This window comes from Porites lutea, chromosome 3 (assembly GCF_958299795.1).
Source record: "Porites lutea chromosome 3, jaPorLute2.1, whole genome shotgun sequence".
NCBI classification, from domain to species: Eukaryota; Metazoa; Cnidaria; class Anthozoa; order Scleractinia; family Poritidae; genus Porites; species Porites lutea.
The window spans coordinates 7,227,191-7,244,983 of record NC_133203.1 but is presented as its reverse complement, the minus strand read 5'-3'; the positions used below and the strand labels follow the sequence as shown (position 1 = coordinate 7,244,983).

Below are 17,793 nucleotides of genomic sequence, written 5' to 3'. Positions count from 1 at the left end.
ACTACTCACCGAATGATATGTAAATCGTCATTTCTTGTCAAACCTGATATATATATTATACCGATCTCGAGGTTAACTTCATTATTTAAAAAAAATGGACATGCCAGCATATAAGTTAACATCTAATTATTTATAAAAAATGAATTTACCCTGCGAAGTCCGAGAAGCACGTACAAATCGAAATCGATCGCCAAAAGTATTTCTTGATCGCTTAAACGGCAGCGAAAACAACTCACCAAGTTTTTCGCGTAGTTTTGTTTTGTCGCGCCATTAAATTTTTGTTGAAAACGTACCTACCGGAAATTCGTGCCGTTTCAACTGGAAAAAGAGATCAAAAAGGCAAGTTTCCCCCGTAAGATTATCCCGACAATTATCCTAACTTGGTTCCACTCTTAGTTTTTATATCAGCTACTTTAGAGATAATTTTTAAGCGAAGAAAAAAGCTGGTTGACGGAAGCGGTCTTAAGTTTGGCAGTAACGCTTTCAAAATTCAAGGGCGACACATTTATACACAAATTTCTACTCGTTAAGCGATCCACGCGACGTGAGTCAGGAAAATTTACAAACCTCGCTTCGTGAGGAAAAAAATCCAGGTTCTTTAGCTTCTTTTAGCTGTTATCACGTGCCTATCAATCAATCTGACGTGTTATAGCGTGTCTTATCGCGCTGTAGCTCACACTCTTAGTGTATCGACAAAAACAAAAGGGTTAAATTGCAGGTGTCCCCGATTAGTAGGCTACTTGTGGCCAGTTAGAAGATTTTGACTCGTTACTAAAGTTGTTCATTCATTCATTCATTGCAAGGCTCTAGTTTTGCAATTTACTGAACGTTTTGGCGTTCTAAAGCCCTGCGAAGGGTCACAGTTTTATTACTGTGGTAAAATGTTGTATTCAGTACTGTTTGCTGCCCAACCTGGTTCCCTGGTCCCCTTCTAAGCGCCTTTTATGTTCCCCTCCTTCCCACACTTTCAGTGCTGTAGCATGATCTGGCATTTCTGTGGGAGTTCCAAAAAACTAGAACTCCTTAATAAACATGTTTTACGTTGAATAATTCATTGTGATAAAGTCAGCACATATGAGGTGCTATTGGAAAGTCTCGACCTTGTCAGCTTGAGGAAGAAAAGATTTCTCGATATGTTGATTTTAGTTCACAAGTCCTTTCAAGCAGCTACACCTGCCTACATATCAGTATTGTTCAGTTTACACCTAGAACCCACATTAATTGGCTTAGAGATACAAACAAGTTGTAGTTACCGCGTGTGAATACTACATCTCATGGGGAAAACTCCTTCAAATTTCTTGCGCCCAAATTATGGAATATGTTAAACGATGACTTAAAAACTGCCACTAGCATAACCTATTTTAGAAACTACTGCCTAGACTTTGTAAACTAGCTAGATTGATTATTCTTAATTTTACTTAATTGTATTCAACATATAATTTTTATACTTTGTTATTAGAACGTACAAATATATTCACTAAATTTATTTCTCGAAGATATTAGCGCTTATGTGCAACTCTTCAATCCGAGTCGAAATAAAGTCTACTACTACCACTACTCCTTGTTTTACCGCAACACATAAATTGCTTTGCAAAATAACTTCCGCTTGTGCTATGGCAATGTACAAGTCAACCCGCGCTTCATTTCATTTCATAACTATCACACATAAAAGAATCCGTTAGAAGGAAGTTTGAGTTCAACACCAAATGCATCGGTTTTGGTCCAACTGACCTGAGGATGAAATTCGTTCTGAGAGAGGAACAAAACAGAACCTATCTGAATTTTACATGAGTTTTTTTATTTAACACAAGTTACGTCTAACCATGTGCCTTTTACTTTTGACGTTTTATTTTAAAAAAATGACAAAGGTTGTCGATAAGAAATGCTTTTTGACTGCTTCTAAAATACGATTACCCAACCACAAAGTGTAGGTATAAGGCTAAATTTTTGCTGTGTTATATTGTAATGTCCACATCTGTTCGTACTACTACTACTACCCGGGTACTACTACTCTAACTGCTTATAGCTGCTTATCCCATTGGACGTCACATCTTTAACCGCACAGCTGAAACAATCTCTAACAAGTGCCAATCTTCCAACTTCTGTTAGCGACATGTCGAAAACATCCCGTACCGGTATGTGCCTTTGCTTTTCCACTGCCTCCTCAGTCTTCCTCTTTGTCTTTTCCAATCTATCTTTTCCCTCCAAGATGATCTTTCCCAAGCCCTCACTTCTTTTTAAATGGCCAATTAGCTTTTGGTTATGAAGATCTGTAACTATTGCACTGACCTTCCACTTTGAGTTCCTCCCTAATTGACTTCTGTTCTGTGCTCAGTCTACGATATTTTTAAATTTTTAAAACCTTTTCTATACTAATAACACTTTATTTCACTTCATTTACCCCCCCCCCCCCCCCCGGCCTGGTACTCCCTTATATAGGCCATATAGGTATGTGCCGCCCAAAAGGGTGTGGTTTTCGCACCGTTTCGGTCTAAAAACGGGTAAGGAGACGGGTATGGTTTTCGAGGAAACTGTGGGAGTGTATTAACGTATTTATCGTTTTAATTCCAAATGAGTATGAAAGAGAAATCTGCGGATTCGAAGTGAATTTTAAGAAATCTTTTCACGACACCACAAGCTTTCTAGCTTTAACTCTCGTCGTGTCAAAATAAAGGTTTTATCTTATGTTATGTCTATTCTTAGTAATGACGACCCTATGGCTCTTGTGAAGACATTATATTTGTAGAGGCCAGATCTGAAAACAGGTGTGAAAAATTACATTATTTGGTCTGAAATAGGGTCAGGATTTGGAGAATCGGGCGGCACACCCCCTCCGTGAATTCCCAAGAGTACACCCCTGGTTCACTAAGAAACCTTACAAAAAACGTTACTTCACAGACAGCTGATACTCTTCAAAAGAGTTAACCCATATAGAATGGTGCCTTACCGCTCATATGATACTAATAACAGTTTTGTATCATCCCACCCAATTATCCCACTTGAAATATGTCTTGATCTAACAAGAATACTGAATTTTATTATTGGACGAGGTTGAAGCAGATCTTGGCGAGTTTTCAGTGTCTCGCAGATCAACGAAATCAACGTTACGACTCTGGAACTTGAAAAGAACAGGGTATCGATATTCGAGACATTCCCTAAAACGGGCTATATTATATTTTTAAGGCTCACAGCCCTCATAACTTGGGACGGGTTAGAACGGTGTACTAAAACGTACTTGTATAGACCTTTGTCACGCGGCGGCCATTTTGTCCCAGAAGATTTAAAAAGCTTTGTTTATGCACGGCTAGCCTCGTTCTCTCTACGAGGCTAGTCGTGCATAGACAAATAATCGCCGCGTCGCAAAGGTCTATCGGCCCGTTTAATCTTTCTAACTCGGGTTCTACTGATTACGTGTGCCTAAGAGGCACAAACCCACTCCAAGCAACACTATTTGCACTTTGGCGGGGCAAGAAAAAAGGCCACTTTGCTGAATAAAAAATATGCCTTTATTTTAAATGAACAAAATCAGAATGATAGTTACATTTTCTTACTTTGAATTCATTGAACTCGTTGTAAGTTTAAATCACCGGCTATTGCAGAGGTGCATAATTTGCCGTGTTTTCTGCTTACTGCTCAGGTGCGGATATCTGCTAGGAAAGCTCTCTCCGAGACTCCTCTTGCTCGCATTAACGTTAACTTGCCTTAAATTATTACAAAGCCTAAATGTTTATTGCTTTGAGCTGCTCAATCAACCACTTAAGAAACGAGAAGAAAACTTCGCCGAGTCAACTTTCGCAAAGACTTCTGGGACTGTTATTAGGGACATGGAGAAAATTGGCCAATAGCTGACCCGCGCGGTGCCTAGTAACGATCCCAGAATGAATTGCGGTACACATTTCGGCTCCAGACCCCTTCTCGTTTCTAAAGTGGCGAATTTGGCCGGGCGCGCGACACGCTTTGCACAGGATCAAAACTTGCACTCCCAAGTGCATTTCCAACCGCCCTTCCAATCTGTAGGGTAACAACTACAGGAGCACTTTGCGCATCAGCTTGGGCATAGACCAAAGCAATTACTGCGCTTCTTTCGGTTAGCAACTGCTGGAGCTCCTAAAAAAGGGAAAAGAAAGGAAAGTCGAGCAAAAAAGCCAGCTTCACCACCAATGACGGAGTGTCAGAAGAAGGGATGAACTAAGCGAAGGAAGGGATTAATAATGCGGACAAGGTTCTAGACATTGTATAGAGCACAGGTATTTCCTGTCATGTGAAGTAAAGTTTCATAAGTCCTGATAGCAAACTGGTTTGAAGTGCATTAATTTCCTTCAACATCATCAAACCGTTGCAGGGTGTAAAAATTTTGTTCCTATTTAACGATGGTATAACATTTAGCCTACAAGCTAAGATTTTCATAGCGTGCAGAACTGGCTCTCGCATTTTATTCTTTCGCCTTTGAAACGCTCGAGTTAAATATGTGTTGGACGAATCAAACGGAGGACGAAGAAGGCGGGTGGGGGGGGGGGGGGGTGTCCATCATCTCCATCACATTTTCCCACTCTATCGCCAATCTCTTGCTTTCAAAGTCAAAGATGACGGCTTCACCCATGAGATACAGAATTCTACTTTCACTCGTAGGCTAGCCAAGAGCTGTCTAAGGGGGAAGGGGATCAGCATGGCACTGTTATAGCTTCATCACCCTATTATTTCACTTTTTGAGAAGCGCATATATACCACCAAACTTCATTGAATAGAGTACTAAAGTGTGACGTCATAAAAATGAAATTTCTGAAATTATGGGATTTGTCAGGATATTCTGAAAGAACAATGGCCAGGAGGCCTACTTGCCACACTACTTGGCCAACTCAAAAAACGATTCTCAACTATTATCACAAACCATGACAACTCGCGACTGTTGGACCCCACCCCACAAGACAAACTACAACTACCCTACATGAAGCTACTACCTAAAGTACATAAACTCGACAAACCTGCATCATACGACAACCTGAAAAAACTAACTGGAAGACCTATTATCACTGCGCACAGCTGGATAACATCCAACCCCTCACGTCTACTGGGAACTGAACTAGACAGTATTATTTTACAACTGAAAAACCTTTTTGAAGAACGAAACATACCATACCCTTTGATTTACAACTCATATGACTTACTGCTTTTATTAGACAAACTACAAATTACCAACATGTACGACTTATGTATCACAACTTTTGACTTCACATCACTTTACACAAACATTTCATACCATGACACCACTCAAGCCATCATTAAGAGCTGTAAACTGCTTAATTTGCCTAATTTTTATAGGGATTATTTGCTTAACCTCAATAATTTTATTAACCAACGTAACTATTTTAAGACTGGTAATACCATCTACCAGCAAATTAAAGGGGTTGCTATGGGCAGCTACCATAGCCGGCAAATTGCGGACCTCGTGCTCCTACTAAGCGAATTTTCATTTTTTAACAATACTAACTGCCCTACTAATAGCATTTTTATTTTCTGCCGTTATATAGATGATGGATTTATGCTAACCAGCAAAACTAACTTACCTAATATCATCTCTAACCTCTGCAGCTCTTACCCGCCACAAATACCTCTCACTTTCACATCAAATCACCATACCACTCATTACCTAGATCTCACTTTGTCACTCAACCACTTCACCATCAAATCCCACAGAGTGCATCACCAGATCTACCAGAAACCACACCATAAATACATGTACCCTCATTTTTCATCTAACCATCCCCATCACATTTTTGCTGGTATCATTAAAACTGAAACTATACGATACAGTAGACTTTCAGCCACAATAGACGACTACAACTTCATTCACCACCTTTTCACACTTAGACTTACTGCCTTAGACTATCCTTTACAACTGATCACCGAACATACATTTCCATGGATTACACGCACTGCTCACCAGCGACGCCTTAAAACCAAACAGACTAATAACGTTACCAGACCCACTGTTTACTACAAGACTCTATACAACAAAGACAAACGAACAGACAAACTGGTCAACAGCATTCTACTCAAATACCACAACCCACACATACCGAAACTCTCAAAAGCATACTGCAACTCTACTAAACTCCACACACTCCTTCTTACTAATAAAATGTTACACCATAAATTAATCCTATTTAATAATTCTACCACTTAAAAATATATATCTACCAGCAGCCAATTTTCCTTTTACCAAATCTTCGCTGGTTATTGATATCATTTCAATAGGTTCTTCATCTACCACCATGTACATAGTTTCTCCACCTTTATGTGATTATCGTTTTAGCACTGCAAATTTAACTTATTATACCCTAGACATTATGCAACATCAATGGACATATTGAACACTTTCGCACTACTTTAATATAGAATTATGCTAGCTTCAAGCTTTAATAATTTTTAAATTTAACACTTGTATGTAATCAAGTTTCAATTCATTCTACTTGACACTTGTATGTTATCAAATTTTAATTCATTCTACTAGATATTTTACTTACACCAAAAAGCTACACCACCATTTTTATGTAAATACCCTAACATTTTAATCGTTTTTCACTATTCCCTACCACAAGCTTTTTTAGCATTATAATTCTCATTCTTTTACTAGGTCTTTATCAATAAATTTATCCAGATGGTTTAATCTTAAAGCAGTCACTGTCTATTTCACTGCGGCATCGCATCACGTCTCCCCCTTTTTACACTGCCTTGTTTTGATACTCCTCTCCATATATGCAGTCTAGCGAAATTTTACCATCTTTATCCTTGTTAAACACGACGCGCACACAGGCAACTCTTTCAGACTAAACTCATCGTCATCACAAAAAGAACGATATATCATATTATGAATACTTAACTTCGATTCCTTACCTCCAACGACCAGATTGCTAGCTCAACCAGCACTCAGCTCCTGAACTCAACTCCAGTTTTCTTAACAAGAAGAACGATCGATCAGACTGAAATTGTTGTTCCGACTCACCGATTTCGATATAACTCCGAGCAAAAGCGGCTTACTACAAATCCATCCCAGCACACTACGATAACTACCACTCCATAAATACCTCGACACCTGGCCTTGAGAAGACAGATTTCTACGCTTTATAAACACAATTTCAACCCTCATGGCCGCTCATATCCTTCGAAATTTTGACTGCTATCCCATCAATCATCGCGACACCTTTCTCGTACGTCATTAGCCGCGTCATTCTGGCGTCAATTTTAATTTGTGTTGACATAAAAAAATTTTTTTTTTTTTTGTTGCGACAGAATTTTGTTCCGCTTTTTTCACTCTTTTCTTACGTTTACCCTAGAGGAGCCATTTCTTTCCAGACGTAAGTATTTCTCTACCGTAATTCTCCTCATCCCTTATAATTGTTTTTAATTTTGGGCCTCCTTATTTCCAGGACTGACCTTTTTTCACTACCGGCATTTTTGGAGAAACCCCTTTGTTTTCGTGGTAAGATATTGTCACTTTAGCTTAATTAATTTGTTACTTTAAACTACCCGGCGCTTACCGCTTTACCGTGATAATTCATTTCTTATTTATTTATCGTTTTCCAACTCTATTTACATACAAAGAGAGTATATTATTCCGCTCAAAGTTTTTTTTTGTTTTGTTTTTTTGTCTTCTTCTTTTTCTTCTTCTTCTTTTCTCTCTCTCTCTTCTCGATTACCTCCCGGCCATTTCTCTCCTCTTTTCCTTTTTTTTTTTTTTTTTTTTTTTTTCCTCAAGGACTCGACACAGAGGATGTCGGGCAAAGGCTCGGCGCCGGGCTAGAAACATCCTCGCTCAGTTGTGCTTTGCCCCTGATGATTCACAACATTACAGGAGCCTTGGTGTCGATGCATCCTTTTTCTTGCCATACCCGGGTATTCCCATTCTCCTTCACACTCTATCTATTCTTCTTCTACTTCCTTTTTCCTGTAATGACAATAAAACAATTTTTGTCATAACTTATGGCGCTAATTTATAGTTAATTACAAAATACCATCCTTATACTCTTATCCCCACCCTCCACTTCACCCCCTCCTCTATTGTTATCTTAACAGACTACTTTCAACTATGGATAACAACCACTCTACACTCCACTTTTACCACCATCACCTCCGCAACCTCTCCCGTGCATCAGTTGTTCAGCAACGACTTCAACTTTTTAATTCTTTCAACGGCGACGCTTTTTATCCACTTTCTGTTTGGCCACAAGATTTTAAGTTAATTTTCTGGAAAAAACCGATCAGCGACAAGGACACTTTCAAACTGTTTTTATTTTTAATTGGCAATGGCTGTTCACCCCACCTCACTTCACACTGGATTCTGACGTCACAACACTGGACCACTGACAAAAAAGTAGAAAAACGTGCCCGCCAGCTAGACTTTCTTCTCAACAACGTGGACAACAAATCACACATCTGGTTTTACTTTGATCTGCACTCTGAAGAATGGCTTTACCTTAATGGACAAAAAAGATCGACTAACAATAACGACTAACCTTTTTAAATTCTCTTTTGAAAAAATATTTTTTTAAAAAATTACAAGTTGTATTCCTTATAATAAATTATTATTAATGTCAGCAAACACAAAAGAGCGACTAACAACTAACCATTTAAATTCTCTTTCAATTACATTTTTGTAATAATTCAAGTTATACTACTTATTACAGTTTCATCATGAAAGTTCTTATCCTGTACATTTCTTTCACCCCCCGTCCCCCCTTTTTTTATGGGAGCTTACATGTGACATTTTTCTTTACTTAATTCTAATCTTGTATTTTATCCGATAATTTAGAGTATTATCCAATTTTTAAAAAATTATTTCAGAATTTTTGTAACTCTGCAGATGTCGCTATAGTTACTGGAGAAACTACTGAGTCAATTTCAACTCTTATTGAAAGGATAATTTTCAGAGTCAATAATTCCTTGAGTTTTTTTAAGAACGAATATATTTCAATCTCATCTTAACTATTTCAATGATTCGATAAATTTTTAAGAACGACTATACATCAACAATTATATGAAGCTCATATAGTGGTTTTACTATATCAATTAACAAACCATCTGGCTTATTGTAATTTGTTTTCACCAAAGAAGCATTTTTACGTTTTCATTTTTTCACAAAGATGTTTGTTACTTATAATTATTTTTGAAGAGAAAATTACACATTAAAGTTATTGAAGTAATTCCTTTGATTTTTTTTTTCCTTTGTTTACCCTAGAGTCTCTCCTTTATTATTCATTTATTTTATTTTATTTCACTCCTTCTATCATTTATTTTATTTCATTTTATTATTATAAATTTTTATTTTTATTTTTATTATTATTATTCATTTTATTTTATTTTATTTTAATTTTTTTTTTTAAATTTTTAATTTTTAATTTTTTTAAATTTTTTTTTTTCCCTCCTCTCTCTTCTTTATTTTTAACTTTCGAAGAGGTTGACATGACTGCTTTGCAGTTTGCCGGTCCCTCTTTTCCCCTTCCACCTTCCTATCATCCCTCTTATTATTTTACCTTCTAACCCCTCATCCTCTTATACTTATCCTAACTCTATTTTGAGGTTGACATAGCTGTTTGACAGTTTGCCAGTCCCTCAATACTTATTCTTTTTATTTTTCAACTAATATATTTTATTTAATCCTATCCTTATTAGAATTTCAGTAATTATTACTTTCTACCTAATAAATTTTTGCACTTCTTTGAGGTAGACATAGCTGCTCTGCAGTTTGCCCGTCCCTCATTATCAGTGCTAATCTTAACGTCTAACTTTTCTGTTCTGTTTGTATACACACAACACCCTTGTATACACACACCCTCCCTCCCCACCTTACCCACTATTTTAGTGGAGACTTGGGAACCCTTTCATTAGGGATTCCATACCACACCTGTAATGCCACAAAGGTTGCTAGATATATCTACTGTTCTTTTTTTTTTTTTTCCTTTTTTTTTTTTTTTTTTTTTTTTACAAAGCTTTGCGCCGTTTCGGTCTGCATATGGGTGTACACCTTACAAATATATTATTTTCGTCTGAAACCGAGTATGGTTTTCGAGGGAACTATGGGAATGTATGGACATATCTGTCATTTTAATAATGATTAATAAGAATTAAATGGTAATTTGAGAATTTAGGAAATCTTTTTGTTGACATTTTGACCTAAATAATAATGACATAATTTATTTCTTAGTAGCCAGGACTGAAAAAGCGTGAGGAAAATGACACTTTGGTTTGAAAATAAGTCCAGGATTTGGAGATCTGGGCGGCACACTCCCACCAAGAATTCCCAGTTGTACCCCCCCGGGACAAGAACGTGTTGGGGTAATAGCTATCTAAGTTAACATATTCAAAGCACAATGAATAACATGATCTGATCTATTTTGGGACCCTGAAAAAGTTGTTGGCATCCACTTATGGGATGTTAACCCATTCCCTCCAAGGAATTTTGCGAAAATTGCATTTTGAAGATAGTCGAGGTGCTTTCTGGACACTGTCTGGCTAAACTACCCAAAACGCTTTTACAAGATGAGCAGTTCATGGCCTTCTGTTCCGGATGCAAAAATAATTCAGTAAAATATTGAGTTCTGGATTTCAGGCATGCCCAGAAAGCATTTCATTCTCTCCTCCCCTCTATTTTGGCGTTTCTTGCACCACCCCCCCCCCCCCCCCCAACCTCTTTTTTTTTCTTTTGCTGGCCATTTACTAGACTTCATTTTGGTGGAAGACGTTTTTGGGAAAGCTTTTCTAAGGATCTTAGGATTAGATTTTTCCGTTCACGGTGTCATAGTTTTTTTCTTTTTTCTATGGCCTCCTTGACTGAAACATACTAATCCTGACATGGTTTGAAAGATTTCTCCTCCTTCACAAGTTAGATGTAAAGCTGTCTTTACCCATTAAAACTGATGACATCACAATTAGCAAAACAAGGGATGTGGATCCACAGAGGTGCCTGGTTACGGGCGCTTCAGGGGCAAATGGGCTAAAAATGAAGGGTTTTAGAGGTGGAATTCCTGGGACTGCAACACAACTTGATACCCAATTTTACTGTTGGATTGAGCATTATCCAGCTGAGATTTGACTGTATGACAATCTTTCTTAGTTAATAAAACACAGGGGTTGCTGACCTAAAACAATCCATGATGCCAGAGACTGAACCAACACAACATCCAAGCTTGTCATAAAACAGCTGCAAGTCCTAAAGTTTAGAAGTAGAGAAACCCAATATAAATCCTTCCAAATGATTTGAACGGAGTGATCAGTGCATATAATAATTTATTAGTTATATCTCACTGCTAATTTGCTCTTAAATCAGCTGAAATTGAGCAAATAAATAGTTTTTGTCTTGGTCTTTTCACCCAATCCAATAATTTCTACTTTTTGTAACATTATCACTTCTCAACTCTATGTCAGGATGATATTTGGCATTCATCTCCTTCCATTTTTCTATGCACAGTTTTTTACAATTGCATAAAACCTACCTTCTGACAGTCAGTTGAGCAGTTGTGTCCCGCCGAAATCTCTTTGCATTCCTATTAAAGTTAAAGGCTAATTATTCAATAATAAACAAGTTGTTTTGGGAAAAAATATATGGAAAAAATTATCTAAGCTAAAATATATTTTCCAAAAAAAAAGTGAAAAGATGAATTTGCAAATACCTCAGGATAGGAAGGTTCAAATCAAAATCTTGAATCTAAAAAGTACTTTTTTCAACAGGAAACCAAGAAAAACTCAGCTAATTTAAAAGGTTAATGGCAGATTTTAGAACTGATTCCCAACATATACATATATTACCACACCTTTTTATTCAAACCTACAGGTATTGCAACCTGCATAAATAGCTTTTACTGAGGCCTCTAAGAAGGTGGGGGGGAGGGGTACATATGTCCGTAGTCTGAATTTTAAGAAAACAATCCTTTCTAAAAAAGGCAGCCCAGCAAAGTGGCCAGCAGGTGCATTGGACTTGCAGTCTGGTGGTCCCGGCCCCACGTCCCGCTCTGGCCACTCACTGGATTTGTTCACAGTTGTCCCGGGTTCAAATCCTTGGCTATGCTTGTAAATAGCAAACTGGTTGCCTCCTGGCAGTTTGGTTTTTAATCTTGCTATGTTTTATTTGAACTATTTGTTTCTAAGTATTTGAGCAGAGTGCCTGTAAACTAGCTGGATAAGCTAAGTGCACTTTCCACTATAAACAAACCTTTAAACCCTTTTTTTGTATATTGAGGAGGCGACCATATTGCTGTTGGTATTTTACAATAGTTACATCACGTTGCCATGGTAGCAAAATTTCTGGATGATAACAAACTGAAAACATCGCTTAAAAAGTGCTTTTGCACTGTTTCAAACTTCGACGATCTTATTCAATTTCATTTTTGACAAATTAAAATTTGTCAAATGACGGCAAAATTTTCTGCGGTTAAATCCAAAAGGACCGTTTCTAAGTTTAGAAAAAGAAAAGAAAAATTTTGTGATGTGCTCACCTACTTCGTAAAGTGGGTGCATGAAATTAGGAAGTTTCACATTGCAGCCATGCAATGATGGCTAAGAAAAGAATAAAAAAAAATGATGCAGAGTTGCAGAGTTATTGTTTTGCAGATATAAACCTATTGCTTTTTCCCAGTTCTCTTTGCCGTTGCCAGCGTCGTTGCTTAAGCTCCCTATTGTTGTGATCCAGAAATTTTGTTACCATGGTAACATGACATCACACTTCGCCTCTTTGTTGTATTTGCAATTACAATTCTTTGTCATCATCACAGCTTTAACCCATCTTCATGTCGTTTGTCGACAGTTCATCTAGTCTTATGTCACTGTTTCAAGGCCACATCATTTGTCAGAATTTTACCTTAACAGGGCCCCTTCAATTTGCTATTATTTCTTATTGAAACTGTGATAAACTGTACCTCAGAATTTGATGAATTTTTCTCAAGTAATCCAGAGATAAACTTGTCTCCACAGGACATTGAATTGTCTTCCTTAATGCACATTGATTTGAGAACTTCCAACACAAACTGAATGTAAGTTCTCTCACTTTCCTGTAATATAAAAAGAAGGTACCAATATTTATAATTTTTTTCTTCAGCATTTTTCACTTTGTTTTGGGAGAAGATAAGGCTATGGGCTACACAGGAATGTTCCACTGTGAAGGGTATGGTTTTCAAGCAGTTTAATCTGGGATAGGGTATACAAATCAGAGAGTTTGGGTCTACAATAGGGTATCATTTTCCAGGAAACTGATCAATTATTGGTTGAAGATTTTAGTCTACATGTAGACTAGGGAAACTGGGAACTGCCACTCAAAAATATAAAAAAATCAAATCTGCAAGTTTAAATTTAAGCAACTCAGCCTAAAAGCTACTCTAGGATAGGGGGGATTTGGGGAGTTTACTCTAGTATAGGGTAGCAAAATTCAGCTGAACTACAACAGCTCGATTTGCAGGTGAAGGTGCTAGTACGACTGATGATGTTAGGACTAGGATTAGGATTTAAGTTACAAGACTCATAGTTACACCTGCAAATTACTTGATGACTGGAAGGGGGGAAGGCCACTCCCACATGAATTTGACACAGATGCCTATCCACTACAGGAAGACTGATCTGAGCATGGCTTTTAAAGGGTTTATTTGACCTTACTAAAACAGATTACCAGAAAAGGGCTATAACAAGTTGATAAGACCTTGACATTGACTGCCATTTGCAGCAGAGTACATTGTCATTTGGTTTGTTTTATAAGAACAATGACCTTTATGTACGACCCTATGCGAAACTGGTATGGGTAAAAATGTAGGCTTTCTATCCTGAATATCTCTATTTTTCTGCATTTGACTTTGTAATTAGCAGGAAAATATGATGTCATTGGTATCTTAACCCATTCGCCCCTGAACCGCCCATAACCGCCCGTGCGGATCCACGTCCTTTCTACCCTTTGTGACGTCATCAGTTTTAACGGTCAAGGACAACTTTATCCGCTAACTTGTGCAGAGTGAAGAGATCTTTCAAACCATACCAGAATGAGCACAATTCAGTCAAGGACACTGGAGAAAGAGGCAAAAAACCATGTAACATTGACCTGAAAATCTCCATGAAAATCTTGTTCCCTTGCCCACCTACCTTTCCTTTCACCTGATCCTAAGATCCTAAAAGCTTCCCTAAAAACTATTCCCACCAAAATGAAACCTACTAAATGCCCAGCAAGAGAAAAAAAAATGAGGCAAGAAAAGTGAAAAAAGAGGGGAGGAGAGAAAGCGAAAAGTAAAAGTCAAGACTGCTGTGTCACTTTTAAACCCAAAAACTATCTCAAAATTTTCCTTTCTGAGCATGCCCGAACTTCGCAAGCTGATATTTTGCATCTGGATCAGAAGGCCATGAAGTGTACGACCTGTAAACCGGTTTGTGGTATGTTTTAGCTCTTTATCGCACAACAGTGACCAGAAAACCACTCGACTAGCTTCAAAACGCGTTTTTCAGCAAAATCTCCAGGAGCGAATGGGTTAAGTTTGTTTAGGCATGTGCCCTGGTATGTGGGAAGTTAGCATTGGTATATATCTGGGCGTACGGGTAAGCTCTTTCATCTCGGCCTTACTGTCGCAGCGTTCAGATTGATTGAAGTGAGCCACACCCCAGGGTTGTGTATGTTTTGTGTTGGTCAAACTGAGATTTAGAGGAGAGTGAATGATACTAAAATCTGCAATTAACACGCCTAAGTGGGTGTCATGAGCATCCCTGTCTTTTTCGTATTGGAGTCTCCTACCCCCCACCCACCCACCTACCAGGGCAAATCTGGTGTGGATCCTCAGGAGCTCACACATTCTCTACATGTGTAAGTAGCATCGCGATGAAATTAAACAGGGTCTGAAAGGGTATTGCCATGATCTGGGATCTGGGTATACTACAGTGCTGGATTCGGGAAAATGTTGACAGGATCGGTTTACCTACACCGTTCTAAACCTCTTATTTCATTAGTCCCCTTTAATCTTCACTTCAATTATTTTCAGGGATAGGGGCATTGTTATGTCACAATCCCTATCGTTTTCCCAGCCAGTCACAAACAATCTTTCAAACGGGTGCAGATCGCCCCAACAGGATAAAGGATTTGACTGCTACTTGGGGAAGCAGGGTTCGGCAAAATTTGGGCAGGAAATGTGGATTGGGAAAGAAAACGATTTTTGGGATATCAATGAAAAAAGTTCGGAACGTGGGTTTCTCCAGAGAATGGAGTGGGAATGCGGGGTCTAAGGCCTCACTTTCCAGACCTTGTTAAATTAAACAGTTAAATTGGTAAATACCAAATATATAAAATTGGTATAATTACCTTTAAATTCGATTGCCCTGGCTGAATACATCCTTTTGCGAGTGTCTCCAATGACTGAAAGCATTTTTGCGCACACAATTGTTTTTCTTTGCTCTGTACTTCCTCAAGCCATCCTTTGAAGTGTTGGTTTGATTTCACAGCATTATAAAAGCAACTATAGCTGCCGCTTGGACAAAGTTTTGAGGGTGCGTGTTCAGGTTTAAAGGTAGTTTCGTTTGCAAAAATTAAATCGCAGTCTTTAAATGCCTCACTGAAGGCTGGGCACTGCCTCAAGTCCAGAAACAATTTCGCCAAGATATCATCTTTCAAAATGATTCCATAAGGCTTTACAATAATGCCGAAAATATCCGTGTCTCTCAGCGAAAACAAAGCGATACTTAAACGGCAGAGGTAAAAATGCAAAAGCAAGACAGTCAATCTAAAATAATTCATAGCGAAAGTTCAGAAACGGTGCAGATCTACGCCATTTAGTTCGGTCCGAGTCCAGACTTCGATTTGTTTTCGCTTGTGACTTCTACGTGTCAATGACTACCAGTCAGCGGTGATTATCTTTGCTCCAGGCTCTTTTTTCCTTCGCGCGGTAAAGATGGCGGATGAAGTACGCGGTTTTTCACCTACGTAGTATGGAGAATTTTAAAGGAAAGACAGACTTCCAGGTACCTCTCTTTTATTTTTATTACTCTGTTTTAAACATTGGTTACCTTGCCTCAACAATGAAAGATCTCAGAATTGCGCAAACGTGTTGAGCTTCGATTCAAATTTCATCTTTAGCTAGTGTGATATTTATGAAAATGACTTCTAACATATTAGGTATCTGTTTATTCATATTTTTAAGCTTATTTTTATCAGAATAAACTATAGATCAATAAATTCCAATCTTAAAAGACCATGATCATGAGTCATTAAAATTTGTCTCATTTTTCTTAAACTGATGTATCTTGTTGCAGGTCCAGGGAACAAATGATCGTGCCACGCTAAGCAAGTTTTCAACTGTGAAACAAGGCTACTATGAAGATAAATTCATTCAGTATTTTGTCTCCAAGACTTCTAGGAGGGCACCAATTATCCATAGGTGATGACATGTAATCCACCGGGTGGAGGGGGAGGGGGGGGGGGGGGCAGGGGTCGATATCCATATAAGAATGTGAGACATTTGGCCTCTGCTCACTGTGACGGGGTATAAACTACAGAGTGACAATTTAAAGGTGGAAAAACTTCACGGGTTATCATCAGTTAAAATCCTTGAATGGGGTATTTACAAGTGGGCCATTTCTACTAAAAGATTTGACTGTAAAATCCTTCACAAACAGGGGTCCAAGTTTAGAGACTCGGGCAAAACATACCTGTTAGAGGTCAAAATTCAATTCAGGTTTAAATTTTTTAAGCTTGGTTGATTCTCAATTTCCTTTGTCTCCTAACCCTAATTCATGAATAATCAGGGCTAGGAAACAAAGGAAATTGAGAAATCAACCTAGGTTTTACATTTTTGGCCTGTAGATTGGCCTGTAACATTTTTATATACCCACTCAAAATCTGCCCCAAGTATCTACATAATTATGGAGAAGTGTAAAGTTCTACATGGGATCCTAGGAATTGACTGTTTTAGAGAGGTAACTATCATATAACCTCTCCTACTTGATGACTTTCCTTTTCCTTTCCTTCATAGACAGTCAATTTAATATTAATTGCCTGGAAACCCGCAACACTGAGCTAGCGGGCCCTCATTTTTGAGTAATGAAAGTCTGATGAAATGCAGTTCATGTCAGTCATCATTATCATATAAATTTTCCTTTCTTCCAAAGAATGGACCTGTTACTTAAGCACCGATTCCTGGACAATGTGCCTAGCCCTTCTGGGCCCTTTTGGCTTAGCCTCCCAGGCAGGCATTTTTAGGGGACCTCGTTTTTTATCCCTCAAACGCCTACACAATCGAGGACAACATTCCTTTCCCATGCTTAGCTAATCACGTTGTACTTTTCAAATTCTGGAAAGTTGACCTTGACCACACGGTAACCCAATAATTACGCGATCTGCATGAAACTTTGAGAAACCTTCATGACCTCTAGTAAATATTAGACTCAGAGCAGCAAAAGTAACATTTACTCAGTCAGATTTTAGAATTCTCCATGCACTGCATAACCTTAGTGAAGGAAAGAAAAGAAGGAAAAAGGTTACTCCAGGGTCACGTTCTGGGTCACGTTTTTACACTATCGCAATCTTATGAGTCATGTTTAGCCTGTCAACACTTTATTTCAAAACTGTTGATTGGTCACTTACCACGCGAATGTAACAATGGGAAAGGAATGTTGTCTTCGGTTGAGCAGGCGTTGGGGAGGGAAGAAATACGAGCTCCTCTAAAAACACCTGTGTGGGAGGCTACTTTTGGCCCTGTCATTATTTTCATGTGATCTTGAAATCTTTCTCAAGACGTTTAACAAAAATTGCACTGTGTACATACTAGAACATTGCCATTGTTA

The 17,793-nt window shown here is 38.2% G+C and overlaps 2 protein-coding genes across 2 annotated transcripts in view; one reads left to right on the top strand and one right to left on the bottom strand.

Moving 5' to 3' along the window:
- Positions 1–7,730: 7,730 nt before the first annotated feature.
- On the bottom strand, positions 7,731–15,805 carry LOC140929316 (uncharacterized). The gene is made up of 5 exons (XM_073379119.1): positions 15,317–15,805; positions 12,909–13,040; positions 11,490–11,540; positions 11,136–11,206; positions 7,731–7,945 (listed from the first exon to the last, which is right to left on the bottom strand). Exons 1-5 carry the CDS (start codon positions 15,746–15,748, stop codon positions 7,921–7,923), a joined length of 711 nt encoding a protein of 236 aa, XP_073235220.1. The 5' UTR covers positions 15,749–15,805; the 3' UTR covers positions 7,731–7,920.
- Positions 15,806–15,901: 96 nt separating this feature from the next.
- The window catches only part of LOC140930323 (tRNA wybutosine-synthesizing protein 4-like), a 22,077-nt gene continuing 20,185 nt past the window's right edge, over positions 15,902–17,793 (top strand). Inside the window, exons 1-2 of the mRNA XM_073380008.1 lie at positions 15,902–15,972; positions 16,264–16,388. Of these exons, the coding sequence (XP_073236109.1) occupies positions 15,910–15,972; positions 16,264–16,388 (188 nt within the window). The 5' untranslated portion in view covers positions 15,902–15,909. The remainder of the gene's footprint in view (positions 15,973–16,263; positions 16,389–17,793) is intronic.